The sequence below is a fragment of the Anopheles merus genome, unplaced genomic scaffold (assembly GCF_017562075.2).
Source record: "Anopheles merus strain MAF unplaced genomic scaffold, AmerM5.1 LNR4000070, whole genome shotgun sequence".
NCBI lineage: Eukaryota > Metazoa > Arthropoda > Insecta > Diptera > Culicidae > Anopheles > Anopheles merus.
The window spans coordinates 11,294-30,839 of NW_024427650.1; the positions used below are offsets into that span (position 1 = coordinate 11,294).

A 19,546-nucleotide genomic window follows, 5' to 3' on the forward strand; every position below is an offset into this window, starting at 1 on the left:
AACATTGTTTTTAACCTCTAACATCTTAACAAACAAAACCGAAAACCTACATGTAAGGATTTGTGACGCCAGGAAAAGGATATTTCTTAAGTAAAAATTGTAATCTACTTTGAATTTTTGTTTTTTTTTCATTCACAGTGAAATCGGGTTCGCCACGGTGGTACTAACATTTATAAATGATTATTTCCTGAATTGAATTATTTACTGTTCCAGGGTCAGAATAATTATTGTGCAATTTATTCAAATATCGAAGTTTTCAGCTATTACGTACTCTGATTTAACTCCTCGCAGGGGTTATCCATTCTACTTGATCAGCTTCATGATTCGAAGAATGTTAAAGAATCTGAATTTTAAAAATAAAATACGAATCACTGCAGTTGGTTTACTGGTGTTGCAAACTTCCTAGTAACCATCAAAATATGGCTACATTTCTGGCCCGATAGTAATTTAGGCGTTGTGATTTTGAGTCACTGGATATTGCAAAATCAACTGCAGTGTTGTATATATAACAGTTACATAACCGATAGTCGGGCTCCGCTAACAGACATAACGGATTCAATCGCCTGTTGCTGTTTCTCGTTCCACTCACTATCGTTTTTCTGCTTCATATAATTTGTGCTTTGGCTATAATCTGTATGTTTCTGAGTCTCGATGCAGTGCGATGCTATTTGAATAAGAAAATAATGAGTCCTTGGAGACTTCCACTAAGCATTTTTTCATGCATTTCATGTATGGTCTACTATCCATTCTGATTTCAATATCTATCCTCTCATTACACCGTACAGGATGTTCAAATTACACATCAATTTCCCTATTTGCTTTCAATTTTGCTATTTCCTTTAAAGGCTACTGGACGGACTGTAAATCTGCCAAATTTTACCTACTAGAATAACGGTAACAATGCTTGTTGCCATCGCTATGTGTCGTAGGCACGTGTTCGTTTTACTATTGGTTCGTTTACCCATTGCTTGTATCATTCTGAAACCTGAAGAAGTGTGGACTACAGAACGCAGCCACACAGCCGTAATATGTGTAGTACGGCACTACTAATGGTACAACAAACAAAGGTACGCTGGACGATTCTTGTACAATGGTAGTAGATCCTAGTGATGCATTTCCGACCGTTTCAAGGCGATCTTGGAAGGGAAGCCGTTATCCAGGTTTCTTAATCAAGGTAGCCCTCGACACTTTACGGCGATTCGTGAGATTAACGATAGTTCAATGATAAGTAAGCGATCAGAAAAAGAGAAACATCACCAGTAAACTGTTTCTCTTTCCCTCGCTTAACATCATTGATGACTTTTACTGAGTAAGTGTGAGTTGAAGTCGTACACATTGTTCATTTGCTCTCCACAAATATTGCACTTCCATGGGTTGCTTTCACTGTGACATCCTTTGTGCAGAAAATAAAGTGTTTGATCTGGAAACTCGATGCCACAAAAGATACACTGTAAGTTTCGTGTCGATTTGGTGGTCAGGGATAGTAGCAGGTCAGTTTCCTGTCCGGTGGAGGTGATGGTGCCATTTGAGGTAGTTGCGGCAGCAATAGCGGCTATACTGCTGCTGCTACTAGAGCTACTGCTGGAGCTGCTACTTGAGCTGCTCGAGCTGTTGCTTCCATTGCCACTATCCTGAGTAGCTCCAGGAGTAACAGTATTTGAACTATTTGGAATGGGACTACTAGTCGGAATGGGTGAACTACTGGCCAGTATTCCGTTCCTGGTTGCACGAGTTGTGGCACGTGCCGAGATTCTTCGCTTTAGGTCTTCTCGCAATAATGACTTCAATGGTGATACCTGAAACGGATAGTTATGTTTCATTAAGAAATCTGTATTTTTTATATTATTTCTTGCCAATCTACGTCTATATAAAGTGGCTCCCTTAATTGATAGTTTCACCCATTTTTCTCACATTTTTTTTGTTTTCATATAACGTGGCCAGTTCTCAGGTTAAACTTTAAATTGTGATGCCATTCATCAAGTAATCTTTCAGAGTAAATATAGTTTTTGAAATAGAACATTATCAAATTTTGTAATTTATTAGACAAAGTTTACAAAAACATCGTAATTGAAATATTAAATAATTAATCACATTTGAGGACATACATTAATTTGCAAGAGCAATAAGGACCTGCCGATCTTATATATAAATAATGAAAAAAGTCATATAAAGATTAGTCAATATTAGCTCTTTAAAAGACAAAACATACAAAGATGACAGACAAAGACAAAGGAAATGAATGGCATTGTCCAAAAAACTTATCTAAAAGTTACAACATCTGGAATGTCAATGTGAGCCACATCCCAATCCAAGTAACATTTGCTCGAAATTGTTTATCCATATCTGCTCGATTAGTACTCGATACGCCTGAAATTGTGGATTTGTGTGTGATAAAGTGTGTTGAAAGCGCAAAGATTTGGCGTGTTCGTAAATTAGACTTTCTTCTATCGATGGACTATGCCGTCGAGCTCATTTTACATTCGTAGGTTTGATTGTTCATGAAAAACAAAATCTTATTTTGTGGGTGATTTACGAACACGCCACATCTTAGCGCTTTCAACACACTTTATCACACACAAATCCACAATTTCAGGCGTATCGAATACTAATCGAGCAGATATGGAAAAAAAACATTATCGAGCAAATGTCACTTGGGATCGTATCTTACACTTGGCCTGTACACGTATCAAAGAAACCTCAAACTGATATTTAATAAAAATGCTGTACCTTGATTAATGATGTCAAACTAGACGAAGGAGTTACACATTCCGATGAATGACTGATATTCGAAGAGGGTGGTTCGGCGCTACTACTGCTTCTTGGTTTAATATCGTTGTACTCATCGTTCGTTGTTGGTTCCTAAAACACCAAATTATAGAATAACATTAGTGCAACCTTACATTGTTTTCCCGAAAAATTGTAAAGATTTGATATTTTTCATATGCTAAAAGCTATTTTTCATAACAACATGGTTTCATGGTTTTTACTATCGGCAGGACATTTTTCTGATTTAAGAAAATATGCGTATAATGAATAAAATCGTAGCAAGTTTTTAAAGGAAATCCATTTTTCATTAGATTAGTGATTTGATTTTTCATATGATTTTGATAAGTGTATTCATGTTTCATTGCAACATAGTTTCAAAATTTGCGTACAAAAAAATAAATCAAAACACGTTTTTAAGGAAACTTAATTTTTCATTAGATTAGTGATCCTATGTGATCAATATACAGCCAAGATCCTATCTGAAGAGGGAATACAGCAATATAGAAAGAAGGCTGTAGTAGCTAGTCCAGCCAGGGGACATCCGCTTGTTTTACAGGAGGTTGAGGGCCGCACGGAGCGGGTTTGCTCCTAATACCGCAATGTGCCGGGATGTGGAAGAAAATCGGAAATGAGCGGGAGGTGGTCGTAAGGTGGAAGTGTTACTTCGAAGGACCCCTAAATGGAACAGAGGCAGGAGAGATTCGCGTAAGTGGCAGAACAAGGCAACCGTAGCAACAGCAGCATAGCAGTTACAACAGCGACGGCATTGACTAAGAAGACAAGGTGCATGGCGGAAGCACTCTGGATGAGATTACCAGCGCCATGAAGCAGCTTAAAAGCAATAAATCTGATGGCAGTGTTGAGTTAGCGACTGAACTCTGTGAGCAGGAGGAATTACCGGAGAAGTGGAAGCTTGATATCATTCATCCAGTCTACAAAAAGCGCGACGGATCCACCACCAACCAAATTTTCACTCTGCGGTAGATCCTCCAGAAGTACCGAGAGCGCCAGATCTCTATGCACTACCAGTTCATTGACTTCAAGGCGGCCTACGACACCATAGAACGGAACGAGCTATGGAACATCATGCAGAGGTACCACTTCCCTGGGAAGTTGATTTCGCTGTTAGAGGCCACAATAAACGGGGTGCAGTACAAGATCCGACCAGCCGCGAAGGTAGCTGGTGCCAGGGTCCGCCGTGAAGAAGAGCAGCAATGCGAACTAAGCCTCGCTTCACTAACACCGCCAGGAACTCCGCCTTTGAGATCCCTTTGGCAAAAGTTCGCGCTTCACAGCGACTGTCTTCCAGCTAGTTTCCCCAGGCTTTTGGGGGGGGCTATGCAGATGGAAGGGGAACCTTTGCCGCAGAAACTCTCAAGAGGAGAAGCTCAAGGAGTAGACAGTGAGCGAGCAGAGATCGGATTCGACTTCGCCTATCTGCCTACTGGTGTCCGCCGAGGATTACCACTGGAGGGGTCCAATGGCGGATCAATAAGCATTCAAAGATTATATCGTTTCTGGAGTGAAATAATATATTGCGTTTCGTTTCTCTTGCTTAGCTCATTCGGTTTATTTTCAGTTAGGAAAGGGATGATTTTACAACGTGTATCTTAAGCGCTGGATAACATCTTTTTCTAGGAAAAATATCCTTGATAGGGTGAGATGAAAAATATATCACTAGGCGATCCTCTAATACCGCACCCTGGACACCTATCCCTGACACTAAATATTATTTCTAATTCCGTGTAGTGCGTACTAGGTTTTATTCCGTATTCCTGCCCGTAGTTGAAAATGTCCTGACGAGGACGAAGGGAAAATATTATTTCGAAGATGCACTAATTAGTACGCTCGGATACTAAGCGCTTAGAGCCCTACAGTCTATTCTATTTCGCGCTACTACCACAACCACAAACTAGTAGCGTGCTCACTCACTTACGCCTCGGAGCCTAGGTGCTTAGAAACGTACAGGATGCTAACATCCACCAATCCACTTATGTGTTGCCGCCTATCGTTCGCGCTACTACCACCATCACATACACAACGCGTTCACTAGCTTGAGCTCTCATCTAATACAGGGTTTCCAAAGGTTCTCATAGTTGTGGGACACTTCCTTGACTCTTTCTTATGCGAAGTGAACTTCATTGGATGGAAATTGGACTCTACGGCACCTTTTTTTGGACAGCTCCTATTGTAAATTCCTATTGGATTTGTCCAACAAGGGTGCTATAGAGTCCAATTCCCATTACATTAAGTTCAGTTGACGTAAGAAGGAGTCAATAAAGTGTCCCACAGTTATGAGAACTCCTGGAAAACCCTGTAGGCCTAAGCGACAACATCCGTAGCACGATCCTCTACCGATCTCTCCAATTTGTTGGCTTCGCTGATGACATCTATATCATCGGAAGGGCAACAGCGAAGGTGTGTGAGACGTACACCCGACTCAAACGCGAAGCAGCAAGAATTGGATTGAGAATCAATGCGACAAAGACACAGTACCTGCTTGCCAGAAGTTCAGCCCGTGATAGGGCCCATCTGGAAGGCAGTGTATTAATTGACGGCGACAATCTATCGTTACTTCGGACAACGATTTTAGCAGCAAAATCCGGAGCCGTCCTGAGATCCACAAGACTTTGAGACTACACGAAATGTGAGATATATTGTTCATTGATCCGCTCTGTGGTCCTCTATGAACACGAGTCTTCGACCATTCGAGCGGAGGATGCAAACGATCTGGACATGTTTGAGTGATGCATCCTCCGCACCATCTTTGGCGGTATGTTCGAGCATGGAGTTTGGAGAAGATGGATGAACCACCAGCTTGCTGAGCTGTATGGCGAACCGAGCATACTAATGGAGGCGAAGGGTGCCAGGATATGTTGGCTGGGGTATGTTATGAGGATTTCTCCCAAGGATGAGTATATGCAGATGTATGAGAGTGAGGAATATTAGGATTTCCTTCAAGCGGAGAATCATCGATTAAAATTTCATAAAATGGAATAGGCCATAACTAGAATATTCGTATCTTCAAAAGTAAGAATCGAAACAACGATTATTCATCCCCTAATTAGCTGTAGCTGAACATTATTTCTGCTATGTTTAAAAAAAACACACATATATATATCTACCAACTCAAGATGTGGTATCCAAAATGGCATGTAGTGTTTGTGGGAAGAATCAAAATACTCGTGTTAACCCTCTAAAGGCCGGGGTATATTGTCCGCAGTGGCGGATTTTCCTATAAGCGGACTGAGCGGGCGCGGGGGGCCCGGCCTAAAGGGGGCCCCGAGCTAAACCTCCACATGTTAGTTCACTTTTATAAGCGATTGATTTTTTATTATTTATGCATAAATGGACGGAAAACTAAATCATTCTCAAAGTAGTACATTCTTACAAGTAAGTGTGTGGAATGTGTTGATAACGTTTATAGCAATTAAAAGTTGTTACGAACTTTGGAGATAATTTTTGAAGGCCAAAACATATTTTACATACTTTTGCTCTCTTCCATATTAAAAACAATAAATCATCTCCTGATCTACTGAAGGACGAAAAGACTAAAAATACGTGCAGGATAATCATTGTCGGACGCTTGGATTTCAGGCACATTTTATTTATCTGTGAAACAGGAAATCACACAAGTTTTGTTTAGTGGCTCATGTACATGAATGAGCAAACAAATGTATTGCAAACACTGCTCTAAAAATACAAAAGTATAAGAAGTAAAATTCAGATTTTTTGTCAGGTTTTCCAGATATGCCATTATCTAGATATGCCTAGATCTGTACTGAAATTCGAAAAGTCTGGAGTTTTTATAACTACAGTTTATCATTTCATTGTTCATTGATTCATTTCAATATAAAAGACTCTTAGCTTAGTAAAACGACCTTATGCGTTCTTGTGTTGAAAAACTACTACATATAATGAAATGCTTCTTTACACCAAATACTAGTAACACTAGTATAGCTTGTATGTGAATATAGTTTTTATTTTTGCACTACCAGAAATAACGATGATGCACATCCTAAAAATATGCAAAATATGTTAGCTTGAATACACGAAGGCTATAGATGCTATTTGGGCCGGTCTGGTGGTACAGTCGTCAAATCGTACGACGTAACAACATGCCCGTCATGGGTTCAAGTCCCGAATAGACCGTGCCTCCATACGTAGGATTGACTATCCTGCTATGGGGGGAAATCAATTAATTACTGAAAGCCAAAGCCCACAAGTGGTACAGACAGGCCTTGACTGACAACGGTTGTTGAGCCGAAGAAGAAGGACAGTTCTATAAAACTCGTATATCGCCTTTACACACGACGACACACGAAGTACTCAACTCAACATTTTAGCACTACATCGGCAAATGTTGGCTAGCTGTATGGCCATTTTGATAAGGAAAAAATACTTTAATCTTACAGTCGACCTCAAACAATACCAGCCATTTTAAAGAGCTTGGTTTCTTGAGATTTTTGCAGAAGTTATATAGTTAAATTTAGTTAAAGTGTAGCTAAAGTGTAGTTAAAGTTAAAGTGCTGTTAAAGAGTACCCCATCAATGAAATGAAGAAAGTGGTATTCCAATGAATGGTTTCCGAACTTCCTAGAAACCCTCAAAGTCAGAAAATAGGTGAAAATGTGGGGAAACCGACGTTGGGGTGTCCGCAAGAAACAACTACTAAAACACATGCTACATGCCATACTCGCGAATACCTTCCCAAACAAGCAACAATCTGTAACTTACTTTACACTACGTTAATCGAACTATAAAGACTGAATGTTGAAACTTTCTTACTCAGTGTATAAATATGAATATACCCGTTTATCTTATCTTATAATCTACAACCTATTTATGCTACATTCAAATAACTGCCAAAGTTCTTCGCGGGCCGGATTGAAAGCCTTCGGCAGGCGGGCCGTATGTTTGACATGTCTAGTACTTTAGGAAAATGAGTGTTGGGACGTACGACGCCGCTACGAACGGATTCAATAATACCAGCCAATATGTCTTTTGGAATTTAAATGCAACTGTAATTCTTTTCAAAAATTGTTTGTACGCAATGCATTGTAATACCTAACTTAAAAAAAAATCAAAATATTTGAAATTATTTTGCATAACTCTTTAACCGGGTCAAATTAACTAGTTTCATAAAAATGCGGTAAATTTATATTCTGTATGGGATTTTTTGTGTACTGATTAAAATCAATGGCTATTAGATTCCGGTCTGTAGACTCAGATTGTTGGCGTTTCTTTTAAACCAGACATAGAGTAACTGTACCAGTTTTCGGCATTAAAAACTGGTGTGTTTACATTAACCCTCTCAAATCTTTCGAAGCTGAGCTACTGGATACCCGCTCCGTTTCTGTTATGGGCAGCCGTGCCGATCCCTAGACTTTCCGTGGTAGTTGTGCTACCACTGGTCAATGTTTAAGGGACGACAGTGTTTCACGCACACTGTCGTACGCACACTAAGGGCGGTGGCAACGCTCATCGGATGCGATTTTATCGGACGAGATTTATATGGGATTTGACAGACAACGTCGGACGTGCGATTTCGTCGTCCGACGTTATCTGTCAAATCCCATATAAATTTTGTCCGATAAAATCGCATCCGATCAGCGTTGCCACCGCCCTAAGCGCGGGCCGCTTACTGTGTGTCGTGCGCTCGAACAAGAGAGGTATTGCGAGCAGCCGGTCGAGCAGGGCTCCCAGCAGGGGCACGGTCCGGCTGGCGCGCGGCCGAGCATTTTAATGTGTAATTGTCTTGTTAGTTATCTTTGTTATTGTGTTTATATTAGTGTTCAATAAAAGTACCTGAGTGGCAAGTAACAAAGACACAACAGTGGCAAGAAATAAAGACACAACAGTTACGAAACCCCATCCATCGAACCCATCATACCCTCAACTTCTTATAATTTTGACAGGAGTTTGATGGGTTTGCTACTGGCAAAAACGCGTTGAAAATTGTCTTGACACAAATTTTTAAATAGAGATATGCTCATTTGTTACCCATATACGAAGATTCACATAATTTACTTGCATATTTTTCAAAATATCAAACAAAATGTGCAGAGTTCAACAATTTTCGGCAGATTTGCTGTCAGCCAATAGTTTGGCAAGTTTCGTCATTAAAAGAACCAGAATAGTAAACCATTGAAAGATTCTATGGTTGCAGCGTTTATCTAGCCCGCTTGGAATTTAAAAATCACGAAAAACAAGTAATTATTCATTTAAAGTGAATAAATACCGAAAATTGGTACACGGTAAATGTTGATTTTTGACTGTTCAATGCTGTGGGCTCCTGTCGAAACTCGTAACAGTAACACATTTTTTATTTCTGAATATTAATTTAAAACTTGATCAAAACACTTCAATTTGTACATCGACACAGTATACGACATTTTGTTTATCAAATATCACTACAATTAATCAAATAACTTGAGAGAAAAATGATAATTTGTGAGCCAGTTGTGAGTCCAGCTTTATAGCCGTCTTTTTCTTCAATGTCTACTTCGTTTGTAACTCTCATCAAAGTTGTTGTAAAAACTGACATCCAAACGACCAAAATGGACAACATAAAATTAATAATTGAAGTACTTTTCAACACTTATCTTAGGAAAGTGAGAGTGTTAAAAAGTTTCAAACATTTCTGTCAACTTATTTGCATTGTTATAACATTTTCTGAGCCGTATTTGTGTTGCTGAAAATAGGAGCACAGCCTGCCTAAAATAGGAACAAACTGCCGAAAATAGAAACAAAACCAGTGATTGCATTTTCACGAATATCTCTAAAAAGTTCTTTTTTAATCGGCAAATAAAAAATAGCACAACATAATGCGATATATTATCGTTTAAAATTACGTTACTGTGCAGGTGCAAGGAAAAAGTGTGTATTTTGGTATTTAAGCTTTATTTTGGGATCCTTGCGCATGAAATAAAATCCATCGAAGGGGTTGAAGTTGATAAAATTGCAATTTTCTAATTCATGTTTTGCGTGATGGAAGGAGAAAGATTCGTCATTAACAACTACAGAAGTGTTACGGTGTTGACTATCGTCTTTGAAGTATACTCCCTGATACTGTAACATCGACTTGTTGCTCAAGTCGAAGAGATAGTCTGAAACTATCCGGCCAAACTGATAAGGCTAGTTAGAATGACTATGACCAACGTCACTTGCCAAGGGAAGGGGAATGGAAATTCGCAGTGCCTTTTGTTACCACCAATGATCCTCGCTAAGGAGGCGAGCAACCCGACGTTAAATAAAACGGCCACGTGAGCGCAGGACCAGTCGAAACGGACCTAACGATACCGATCCTACATAATGCCCCAGGACAACAATCAAAATGGACTCATGGAACGTACGCAGTCTTAGCACCGACAAACCGACGTGACACTTCGAACAAAATAAGCTTCAAAAGTTGTCTCCTTATTTCAAATGAAAATACGTTAAACACTAGCGCCATCTCTATAATGATTCGCTTACTACACTGACACAGAGAAGAAACTGCTAAACCCCCTTTTTGTTTTTCTTCGCAAATTCCAATGCGTATTGTTTTATGTACTTCTCACATCTTTTGTATTGATTGAGAAACTTATAAAATGATTTTCCTGGGTGTTTTGTGCAATAATTCTCACAAAATCTTGCCTCACACTTCCTTCGCCATTTGTATTTAGAAAAGTTGTTTGCATCGAAGCAGCAGTGAACAGAGCTTACTTTGACAGAAGTGTTCGCCTCACTGGTAAATGACAGTACTTTCGTGTGGGACACTTTTGTAACACCAGTGTCACGTCGGTTTGTCGGTGCTCTTAGCAAACGCAACGGTGTGCACATCAAGCGTAGTAAGCATTGCTACAAAATTTACTACAGCTGCCACGACCGCCACCGCGTCCTCGGAACGGGTTTCACCGTAGGTCCCCGGCTGAAATCCGTAATCATAGATTTCAAGGCTATAAACGATAGGCAATGCACCCTGCGCATGCGAGGCAAATTCTGTAATATAAGCTTCATAAACGTTCACGCTCCTACCGAAGAGAAAGAGGAAGAGGAGAAGGACCTGTTTTACGGCCGCCTCGCTAGAACTACAGATGCGTGCCCCAGGCATGACCTCATAATCATCCTGGGGGACTTCAACGCAAAAGTCGGTAGGGAGCCAATGTAACGCCAATACACTGGCAGTCACAGTCTGCATGAACACAGTAACAATAATGATAGTAGATTATCCAGTTCGCCGCAGCGAGCAATCTGGTAGTAGGAAGCACCAAATGTGCGCGGAGGGACATCCAAAAAATAACGTGGGCGCACCTGCATGGAGAATCTTTCAACCAGATCGACCACGTGTTCATAAGCCGGCATGGCGTGTTCATGGCAATCGAGTCTGTTAAATATTAGAACATATTGAGGAGCCAATATCGATTCCGATCACTACTTGGTTGGCTTAGTGATACGTTGTAGAATCGCCCGCCCCCGTGCACAATGGGGGCGGAGAAAACACGTCTTCACCATGCGGCAGATATTGAAGAAGATGGCCGAATACAGACACAACACATACCATCTCTTCATTGATTTCAAAGCCGCATAAGATAGCATAGCCAGGGTGAAACTGTATAACGCTATGAGCTCTTTTGGAATCCCGGCCAAACTGATAAGGCTAGTTAGAATGACTATGACCAACGTCACTTGCCACGTGAGGGTGGATGGAAAACTCTTAGGACCTTTTGCTACCACCAAAGGTCTGCGCCATTGGGACGGGCTTGCCTGTCTCCTATTCAACCTGGCGCTAGAGAGGGCCATCCGCGATTCGAGGGTGGAGACTACGGGAACTATCTTCTATAAGTCAACCCAGATCCTGGCATATAGACATCATTGGTCTGCGGTAGGCAGAAGCCTACCAAGGGATCGAACAGGCGGCAGAGAACCTCAGATTGCAGATAAACGAGGCAAAGACCAAACTGATGGTGGAAACATCAGCGGGCCTGCCAATAAATAATCAGAATCTACGTAGGCGTGATGTACAGATAGATGAACGCACTTTTGAAGTCGTCCCAGAATTCACCTATCTGGGGTCAAAGGTCAGCAACGACAATAGCATGGAAGCTGAGTTGCGCGCAAGGATGCTGGCTGCCAACCGGTTATTCTACAGCCTGAAAAGTCAGTTCACCTCAAAGAACCTGTCGCGACGGTCGAAGCTGGGACTATATAGTACCTATATAGTACCGGTACTCAAATGCGCCTCTGAGACATGGACACTGTTCAAATATGACGAAACCGGAAATATGACGTTCGAGAGGAAAATGCTCAGAAGGATACTTGGCCCCGTATGTGTGGAAGGACAATGGAGGAGCCGCTATAATGACGAGCTATACGAGATGTACGGCGACCTCACTGTCGTACAGCGTATCAAGCTCGCCAGGCTCCGGTGGGCTGTTCATGTTGTTCGCATGGAAACGGACGACCCAGCCCGTAAAGTCTTTTTAAGCCGTCCACAAGGACAGAGGAGGCATGGTAGGCCCAAATTGAAGTGGCAAGATGGCGTGGAGGCGTTTGGCAGGGATAACGGACCGTGAGCGGTTTCGGGCACTTCTAACGTAGGTCAAGTCCCCAAAGCGGTTGTAGCGCCGGATAAGTAAGTAAGTATCCTATAGGTCATACCGTATTAGGATGTGAATACAAAAAATTATTTACTTATGCTGCATTTTCACGAATATTTCTAAAAAGTTCTTTTTTAATCGGCAAATAAAAAATAGCACAACATAATGCGATATATTATCGTTTAAAATTACGTTACTGTGCAGGTGCAAGGAAAAAGTGTGTATTTTGGTATTTAAGCTTTATTTTGGGATCCTTGCGCATGAAATAAAATCCATCGAAGGGGTTGAAGTTGATAAAATTGCAATTTTCTAATTCATGTTTTGCGTGATGGAAGGAGAAAGATTCGTCATTAACAACTACAGAAGTGTTACGGTGTTGACTATCGTCTTTGAAGTATACTCCCTGATACTGTAACATCGACTTGTTGCTCAAGTCGAAGAGATAGTCTGAAACTATCCGGCCAAACTGATAAGGCTAGTTAGAATGACTATGACCAACGTCACTTGCCAAGGGAAGGGGAATGGAAATTCGCAGTGCCTTTTGTTACCACCAATGATCCTCGCCAAGGAGGCGAGCAACCCGACGTTAAATAAAACGGCCACGTGAGCGCAGGACCAGTCGAAACGGACCTAACGATACCGATCCTACATAATGCCCCAGGACAACAATCAAAATGGACTCATGGAACGTACGCAGTCTTAGCACCGACAAACCGACGTGACACTTCGAACAAAATAAGCTTCAAAAGTTGTCTCCTTATTTCAAATGAAAATACGTTAAACACTAGCGCCATCTCTATAATGATTCGCTTACTACACTGACACAGAGAAGAAACTGCTAAACCCCCTTTTTGTTTTTCTTCGCAAATTCCAATGCGTATTGTTTTATGTACTTCTCACATCTTTTGTATTGATTGAGAAACTTATAAAATGATTTTCCTGGGTGTTTTGTGCAATAATTCTCACAAAATCTTGCCTCACACTTCCTTCGCCATTTGTATTTAGAAAAGTTGTTTGCATCGAAGCAGCAGTGAACAGAGCTTACTTTGACAGAAGTGTTCGCCTCACTGGTAAATGACAGTACTTTCGTGTGGGACACTTTTGTAACACCAGTGTCACGTCGGTTTGTCGGTGCTCTTAGCAAACGCAACGGTGTGCACATCAAGCGTAGTAAGCATTGCTACAAAATTTACTACAGCTGCCACGACCGCCACCGCGTCCTCGGAACGGGTTTCACCGTAGGTCCCCGACTGAAATCCGTAATCATAGATTTCAAGGCTATAAACGATAGGCAATGCACCCTGCGCATGCGAGGCAAATTCTGTAATATAAGCTTCATAAACGTTCACGCTCCTACCGAAGAGAAAGAGGAAGAGGAGAAGGACCTGTTTTACGGCCGCCTCGCTAGAACTACAGATGCGTGCCCCAGGCATGACCTCATAATCATCCTGGGGGACTTCAACGCAAAAGTCGGTAGGGAGCCAATGTAACGCCAATACACTGGCAGTCACAGTCTGCATGAACACAGTAACAATAATGATAGTAGATTATCCAGTTCGCCGCAGCGAGCAATCTGGTAGTAGGAAGCACCAAATGTGCGCGGAGGGACATCCAAAAAATAACGTGGGCGCACCTGCATGGAGAATCTTTCAACCAGATCGACCACGTGTTCATAAGCCGGCATGGCGTGTTCATGGCAATCGAGTCTGTTAAATATTAGAACATATTGAGGAGCCAATATCGATTCCGATCACTACTTGGTTGGCTTAGTGATACGTTGTAGAATCGCCCGCCCCCGTGCACAATGGGGGCGGAGAAAACACGTCTTCACCATGCGGCAGATATTGAAGAAGATGGCCGAATACAGACACAACACATACCATCTCTTCATTGATTTCAAAGCCGCATAAGATAGCATAGCCAGGGTGAAACTGTATAACGCTATGAGCTCTTTTGGAATCCCGGCCAAACTGATAAGGCTAGTTAGAATGACTATGACCAACGTCACTTGCCACGTGAGGGTGGATGGAAAACTCTTAGGACCTTTTGCTACCACCAAAGGTCTGCGCCATTGGGACGGGCTTGCCTGTCTCCTATTCAACCTGGCGCTAGAGAGGGCCATCCGCGATTCGAGGGTGGAGACTACGGGAACTATCTTCTATAAGTCAACCCAGATCCTGGCATATAGACATCATTGGTCTGCGGTAGGCAGAAGCCTACCAAGGGATCGAACAGGCGGCAGAGAACCTCAGATTGCAGATAAACGAGGCAAAGACCAAACTGATGGTGGAAACATCAGCGGGCCTGCCAATAAATAATCAGAATCTACGTAGGCGTGATGTACAGATAGATGAACGCACTTTTGAAGTCGTCCCAGAATTCACCTATCTGGGGTCAAAGGTCAGCAACGACAATAGCATGGAAGCTGAGTTGCGCGCAAGGATGCTGGCTGCCAACCGGTTATTCTACAGCCTGAAAAGTCAGTTCACCTCAAAGAACCTGTCGCGACGGTCGAAGCTGGGACTATATAGTACCTATATAGTACCGGTACTCAAATGCGCCTCTGAGACATGGACACTGTTCAAATATGACGAAACCGGAAATATGACGTTCGAGAGGAAAATGCTCAGAAGGATACTTGGCCCCGTATGTGTGGAAGGACAATGGAGGAGCCGCTATAATGACGAGCTATACGAGATGTACGGCGACCTCACTGTCGTACAGCGTATCAAGCTCGCCAGGCTCCGGTGGGCTGTTCATGTTGTTCGCATGGAAACGGACGACCCAGCCCGTAAAGTCTTTTTAAGCCGTCCACAAGGACAGAGGAGGCATGGTAGGCCCAAATTGAAGTGGCAAGATGGCGTGGAGGCGTTTGGCAGGGATAACGGACCGTGAGCGGTTTCGGGCACTTCTAACGTAGGTCAAGTCCCCAAAGCGGTTGTAGCGCCGGATAAGTAAGTAAGTATCCTATAGGTCATACCGTATTAGGATGTGAATACAAAAAATTATTTACTTATGTTGACAGTTATACCATGACGAAGTGGCAGCGTATTCGTGATTTGTCCCGCGCGCGAATGTTGCAAAAAGACATTTTAATCGCCGTGGCTTGGGATTGGCTTGATAGACAGTCAAAAGGAGTTTTGACCGAGAAAAGAAATGACAACAATCCGCGAAAGTAGCCACAGGTTGCCTGAGGTCCATTCGGGTTCCGAAGGTTATCGCTGCTATCAAAAAGAAGATGTTAATGAATCCAGTACGTTCAATAAGACAAATGGCTAAGGAACACGGGACCATTGACTTTACGGCACAAAATATCGTGAAGGAAAGTTGCGGGAGGAGCCGCTATAATGACGAGCTATACAAGATGTACAGCGACCTGACTGTCGTGCAGCGTATCAAGTTCGCCAAGCTCCGGTGGGCTGGCAATGTTGTGCGTATGGAAAAGAACGACCCAGCCCGTAAAGTCGTTTTAGACCGTCCATAGGGACAGAGGGGGCATGGTAGGCGCAAATTGCGGTGGCAAGATGGCGTGGAGGCGTTTGTCGGGGACCGTGACGGTTTCGGGCACTTATAAGGCTGGTCAAGTCCGCAAAGCGGTTGTAGCGCCGGATAAGGAAGTAAGTAAGGAGCGCTCGGTTGTAGTGCTTTTAAAATTACACTTATTTTTTTAAGTGAAATACGTGAAGGTTTTTGAGTTTGGGGTGATTAATCTTGCCTTGATATATGTTTTGTTCTATATTTTGACCAAATCCATGCTTAAACACCTTACTGGAATTGAGTAAACCATTCAATCAATTAACAAAGATAATGTCAACATAACTTTCACAGAAACTATGTTCAATGTTACCCGTTACCTTGTTTAGAATCATCCCAATAAACTATTTAAACAACAAAATGATATTGTGACTTACCTGCTTTATAGGTATTAAGCTAATCGATGGTGTAATAGGGTTATCAAAAATAATATGCCTTGAGCTTTGTACTAATGTCGGAAGCATCGTATTAGTCGTCGACGACGATGAAGATTGGGAACTGGAAGGAGCGTTTGAATCTGCCGAATGAGGCGAACCAACCGGGGATCCAGTTGACGCTACATTTGGTGTTCCACCATTAGATGGCCGCACAATTGCATGAATGTCCAGCGCAGAAGAGATCGTTGCAGATGTCGATGATGTTGTCGGTGTGTGGCGATCATTGTTGCCACCAGGGCTAGGCCCGTTTGAATGCAGCATAGGAGTTCCGTTGTGCGATCTATTCCCTTGGTGTGATTCCTGTTGATTTCCGGCGGAATTTCCAGTACCGGTGGGGCCGTCACGACTACAGTTAAGTGGTAAGCTGTTGTCATCATCCGCATTGTCCATCGAGATTTCGACATGCGGGGTTAGAAAGTGCATTGGCGGTGTGCCGTTGTCTATTGATCGCTGCATAGAATCAGCTGCTGCTGCAGCTGCCGCGGCTGCTGCACTTCCATCGCTAAACGAGGCATTGACCGCGTTCATAGCTGCCAGGGCCGCCGGCAACAAGTTTGCTGGGTTATGTTGATCAAGGGCAAGTAGCAATGACGACGGCGTTCCAGGTCCCGGATTATCTAAATCGATACCGTGCCGATTGAAGAAATGCACTCTCAGTGATTTCATCGTACCTGCCCGATAGCTACATAGGGGACAGGTCTTGACGAGGTCGTGCTGACCAACGTGTTCGTTTTGGAAATGTGCACGCATTGCAATCTGCCGTTGAAACCCTCGATTACAAATTGGACAATGGTACGGTAGGGTTTTCGTGTGCGTCGTGAAGTGTTCCGCCAAATGATCCTTACGGAAGAATCGTTTTTGGCATACTCGGCATTCATACGGTTTTACACCAGTATGGCGCATCTTATGCCGGCGCATGTTTGCTCCATTGGAGAACTTCATATTACAGACATCACATTCAAAAAGCTTACGGTTGCCATTGTTGTTGTTATTGTTGTTGATGTGAAGTGGATTATTGTTGTTGATCACGCTTGAGTTGTTATTGTTGTGGTTATGATGGTTCAGATTATGTTTGAGATTTTCCAATAATTGAGCTGCTGCGGTACTCGACGTCGTAGTCGTTGCTCCAGATGTGGATTCTGAATTATCTGATAAGTTGTCGTCTCCTCCACTAATGTTACCGCCTCTACCACCATTTCCAGTGCTACAATTCCCAGAACTACGTAAGGATGAGATTGTGCTCGAAAGGCAATTTGCTAGCGCGCTACTGTCCATACTAGAATCAACTGAAGAAGCGACACGATCGTTTATCTCCCCACAATCCGGTTCCTCTTTAGTGGTAACAGATCCGGCGGCAGCCTTAGCAGCTGCCGCCGCCGCTGCTGCAGCAGCTTTCATAATAATGCTGGCTGGTGGTTCCATCATCGAAGCCAAAGCGGCTACCGCGGCTTCTGCTTCCGATGCAGAGGCTGTAGATGTAGCTGCTGCTTCCACGTGCTTTAGTAGACCTTGCGTTGTACGACGTCTTAGTCCATGTGAAGATGTTCCTGCCGAGTCCGGCTCATTAGTGGACATCGGTAATATTGAAACAAGACACGGCGTTCGGGTTTGTCCACGGACACTCCGACGCCGTTTATTCGCGGAACGTTTCGTTTTGTGGCGTTTATTGAGCAGATAGGAGACGAGATTGGCAGCTTGCAAAATTATTGGAAATCTGTATATTTTGTTGTTTACAATTCCCCCAGCCGTATTGGCTGCTATTTTGTACTTAATTCAATCATATGAGTTTTACTGCTCCTGAAAATAAAGAATATAATAAATATTATAATAATGTCACTATTCTTGTAACTTCCAAATAAAATTTAAAAAATTGTTAATATTTTGGTATCATATGCTCTTGACATTATGTAACCAAAATTGTTAATACAAATACGATCTATCATGTAATTAGTACGAAAACTAGAGAAATAATAGGACGCGGAATGCTAATGGTTGGAAGCGGAGTTTTTGGGGGAAGTCCGTAAGGTACAAGTAGGCGTAACATCTTCGATAGGTGCATGAAAACATTCAGACCGGAACTCGCCACTCCAACGGGTAGGAGTTGCTTATACTTCCTTGCACCTAGTTATTTTACGGGTCTTCTCAATTTCGTTACATCCATGTGTCGGAATCCGATTCTAACGAGCCGTCACCCGTCTTGGTGTCATGTAAATGGTAGCCTTGGAAGTTTCTTGATAACGGTCTCCTATTTATGTCAACTGAACGTGCTCAACATAATGTTGGATAAAAGGGAAGGATTAGAAGAAAATGATTTCTTTTGTTGGTTTCTCATTTCTTAGCTTGAACCATAAAGATTAAATCTAAAATTATGTGTTTTGATTCTTTATTAAAACATATACTTTTATATTTTCTAAACATAAATATTTTAGCTATATCGAGTGATAAAACAACTCAAATAACTCAAAAAGGGATAAAACATCCTTTTTTGTATGCTGTAAAACATATTTTTTTTTCATATTATTTAGTTTTCCACTGTTAAATCAACTGGAGTTGAGCAGTGGATATGGCTATCCGACTGTAATGGTTTTTCTTTAAACTGAAATGAAATTTTCAACTGCATACCCCACTGCTCGACATTCAAACCACGTTGCTATGGCGGCAAACTCCATTCCACTCCATTGCTATATCGATCGGATTTGAAAGATTCTGTTTGAAAGGATTTGACTCCTACAAACACACACACACACACACACACACACACACACACACACACACACACACACACACACACACACACACACACACACACACACACACACACACAACACACACACACACACACACACACACACACACACACACACACACACACACACACACATGCACACACACACACACACACACACACACACACACACACACACACACCTGACCATCTGCACCAAAAATGGAAGCAAGCCGAGCAGCTTGGCGATATTTAAATTCGTCCTGAGTGTATGTGTTAGTGAACGCGTGAGTGCGCGGCGGAAAAAGTGTCGTTTAGTGCCTGGTGTTTCGCGTCGTCGTCATGACCGTTTTGTGTTCGCATAATAACTGTCAAATCTGTCTCGCGAACTTTGGCTCATCGTGCAGTAGCGAGGATGAAATGCTAATGCATAAGCCCTTCCCCAAGAAGGGCCCGTGGGACAACGGGAGTCTTTCGAAGATTCCCCCTCTTTGTAAAACAAAA

General features: G+C 42.4%; 1 protein-coding gene across 5 annotated transcripts in view; it reads right to left on the reverse strand.

Annotated features, from left to right (window-relative positions):
- Nucleotides 1-717: 717 nt before the first annotated feature.
- Nucleotides 718-19,546, reverse strand: part of LOC121601339 (serine-rich adhesin for platelets-like) — a 67,195-nt gene continuing 48,366 nt past the window's right edge. For all 5 annotated transcript variants that reach the window (XM_041930158.1, XM_041930157.1, XM_041930160.1 and 2 more), the window contains 3 exons: nt 16,258-18,114; nt 2,728-2,859; nt 718-1,796 (listed from right to left, as the gene is read on the reverse strand). In XM_041930158.1, coding sequence (XP_041786092.1) covers nt 1,290-1,796; nt 2,728-2,859; nt 16,258-17,892 — 2,274 coding nt within the window. In that variant the 5' untranslated portion in view covers nt 17,893-18,114 and the 3' untranslated portion in view covers nt 718-1,289. The remainder of the gene's footprint in view (nt 1,797-2,727; nt 2,860-16,257; nt 18,115-19,546) is intronic.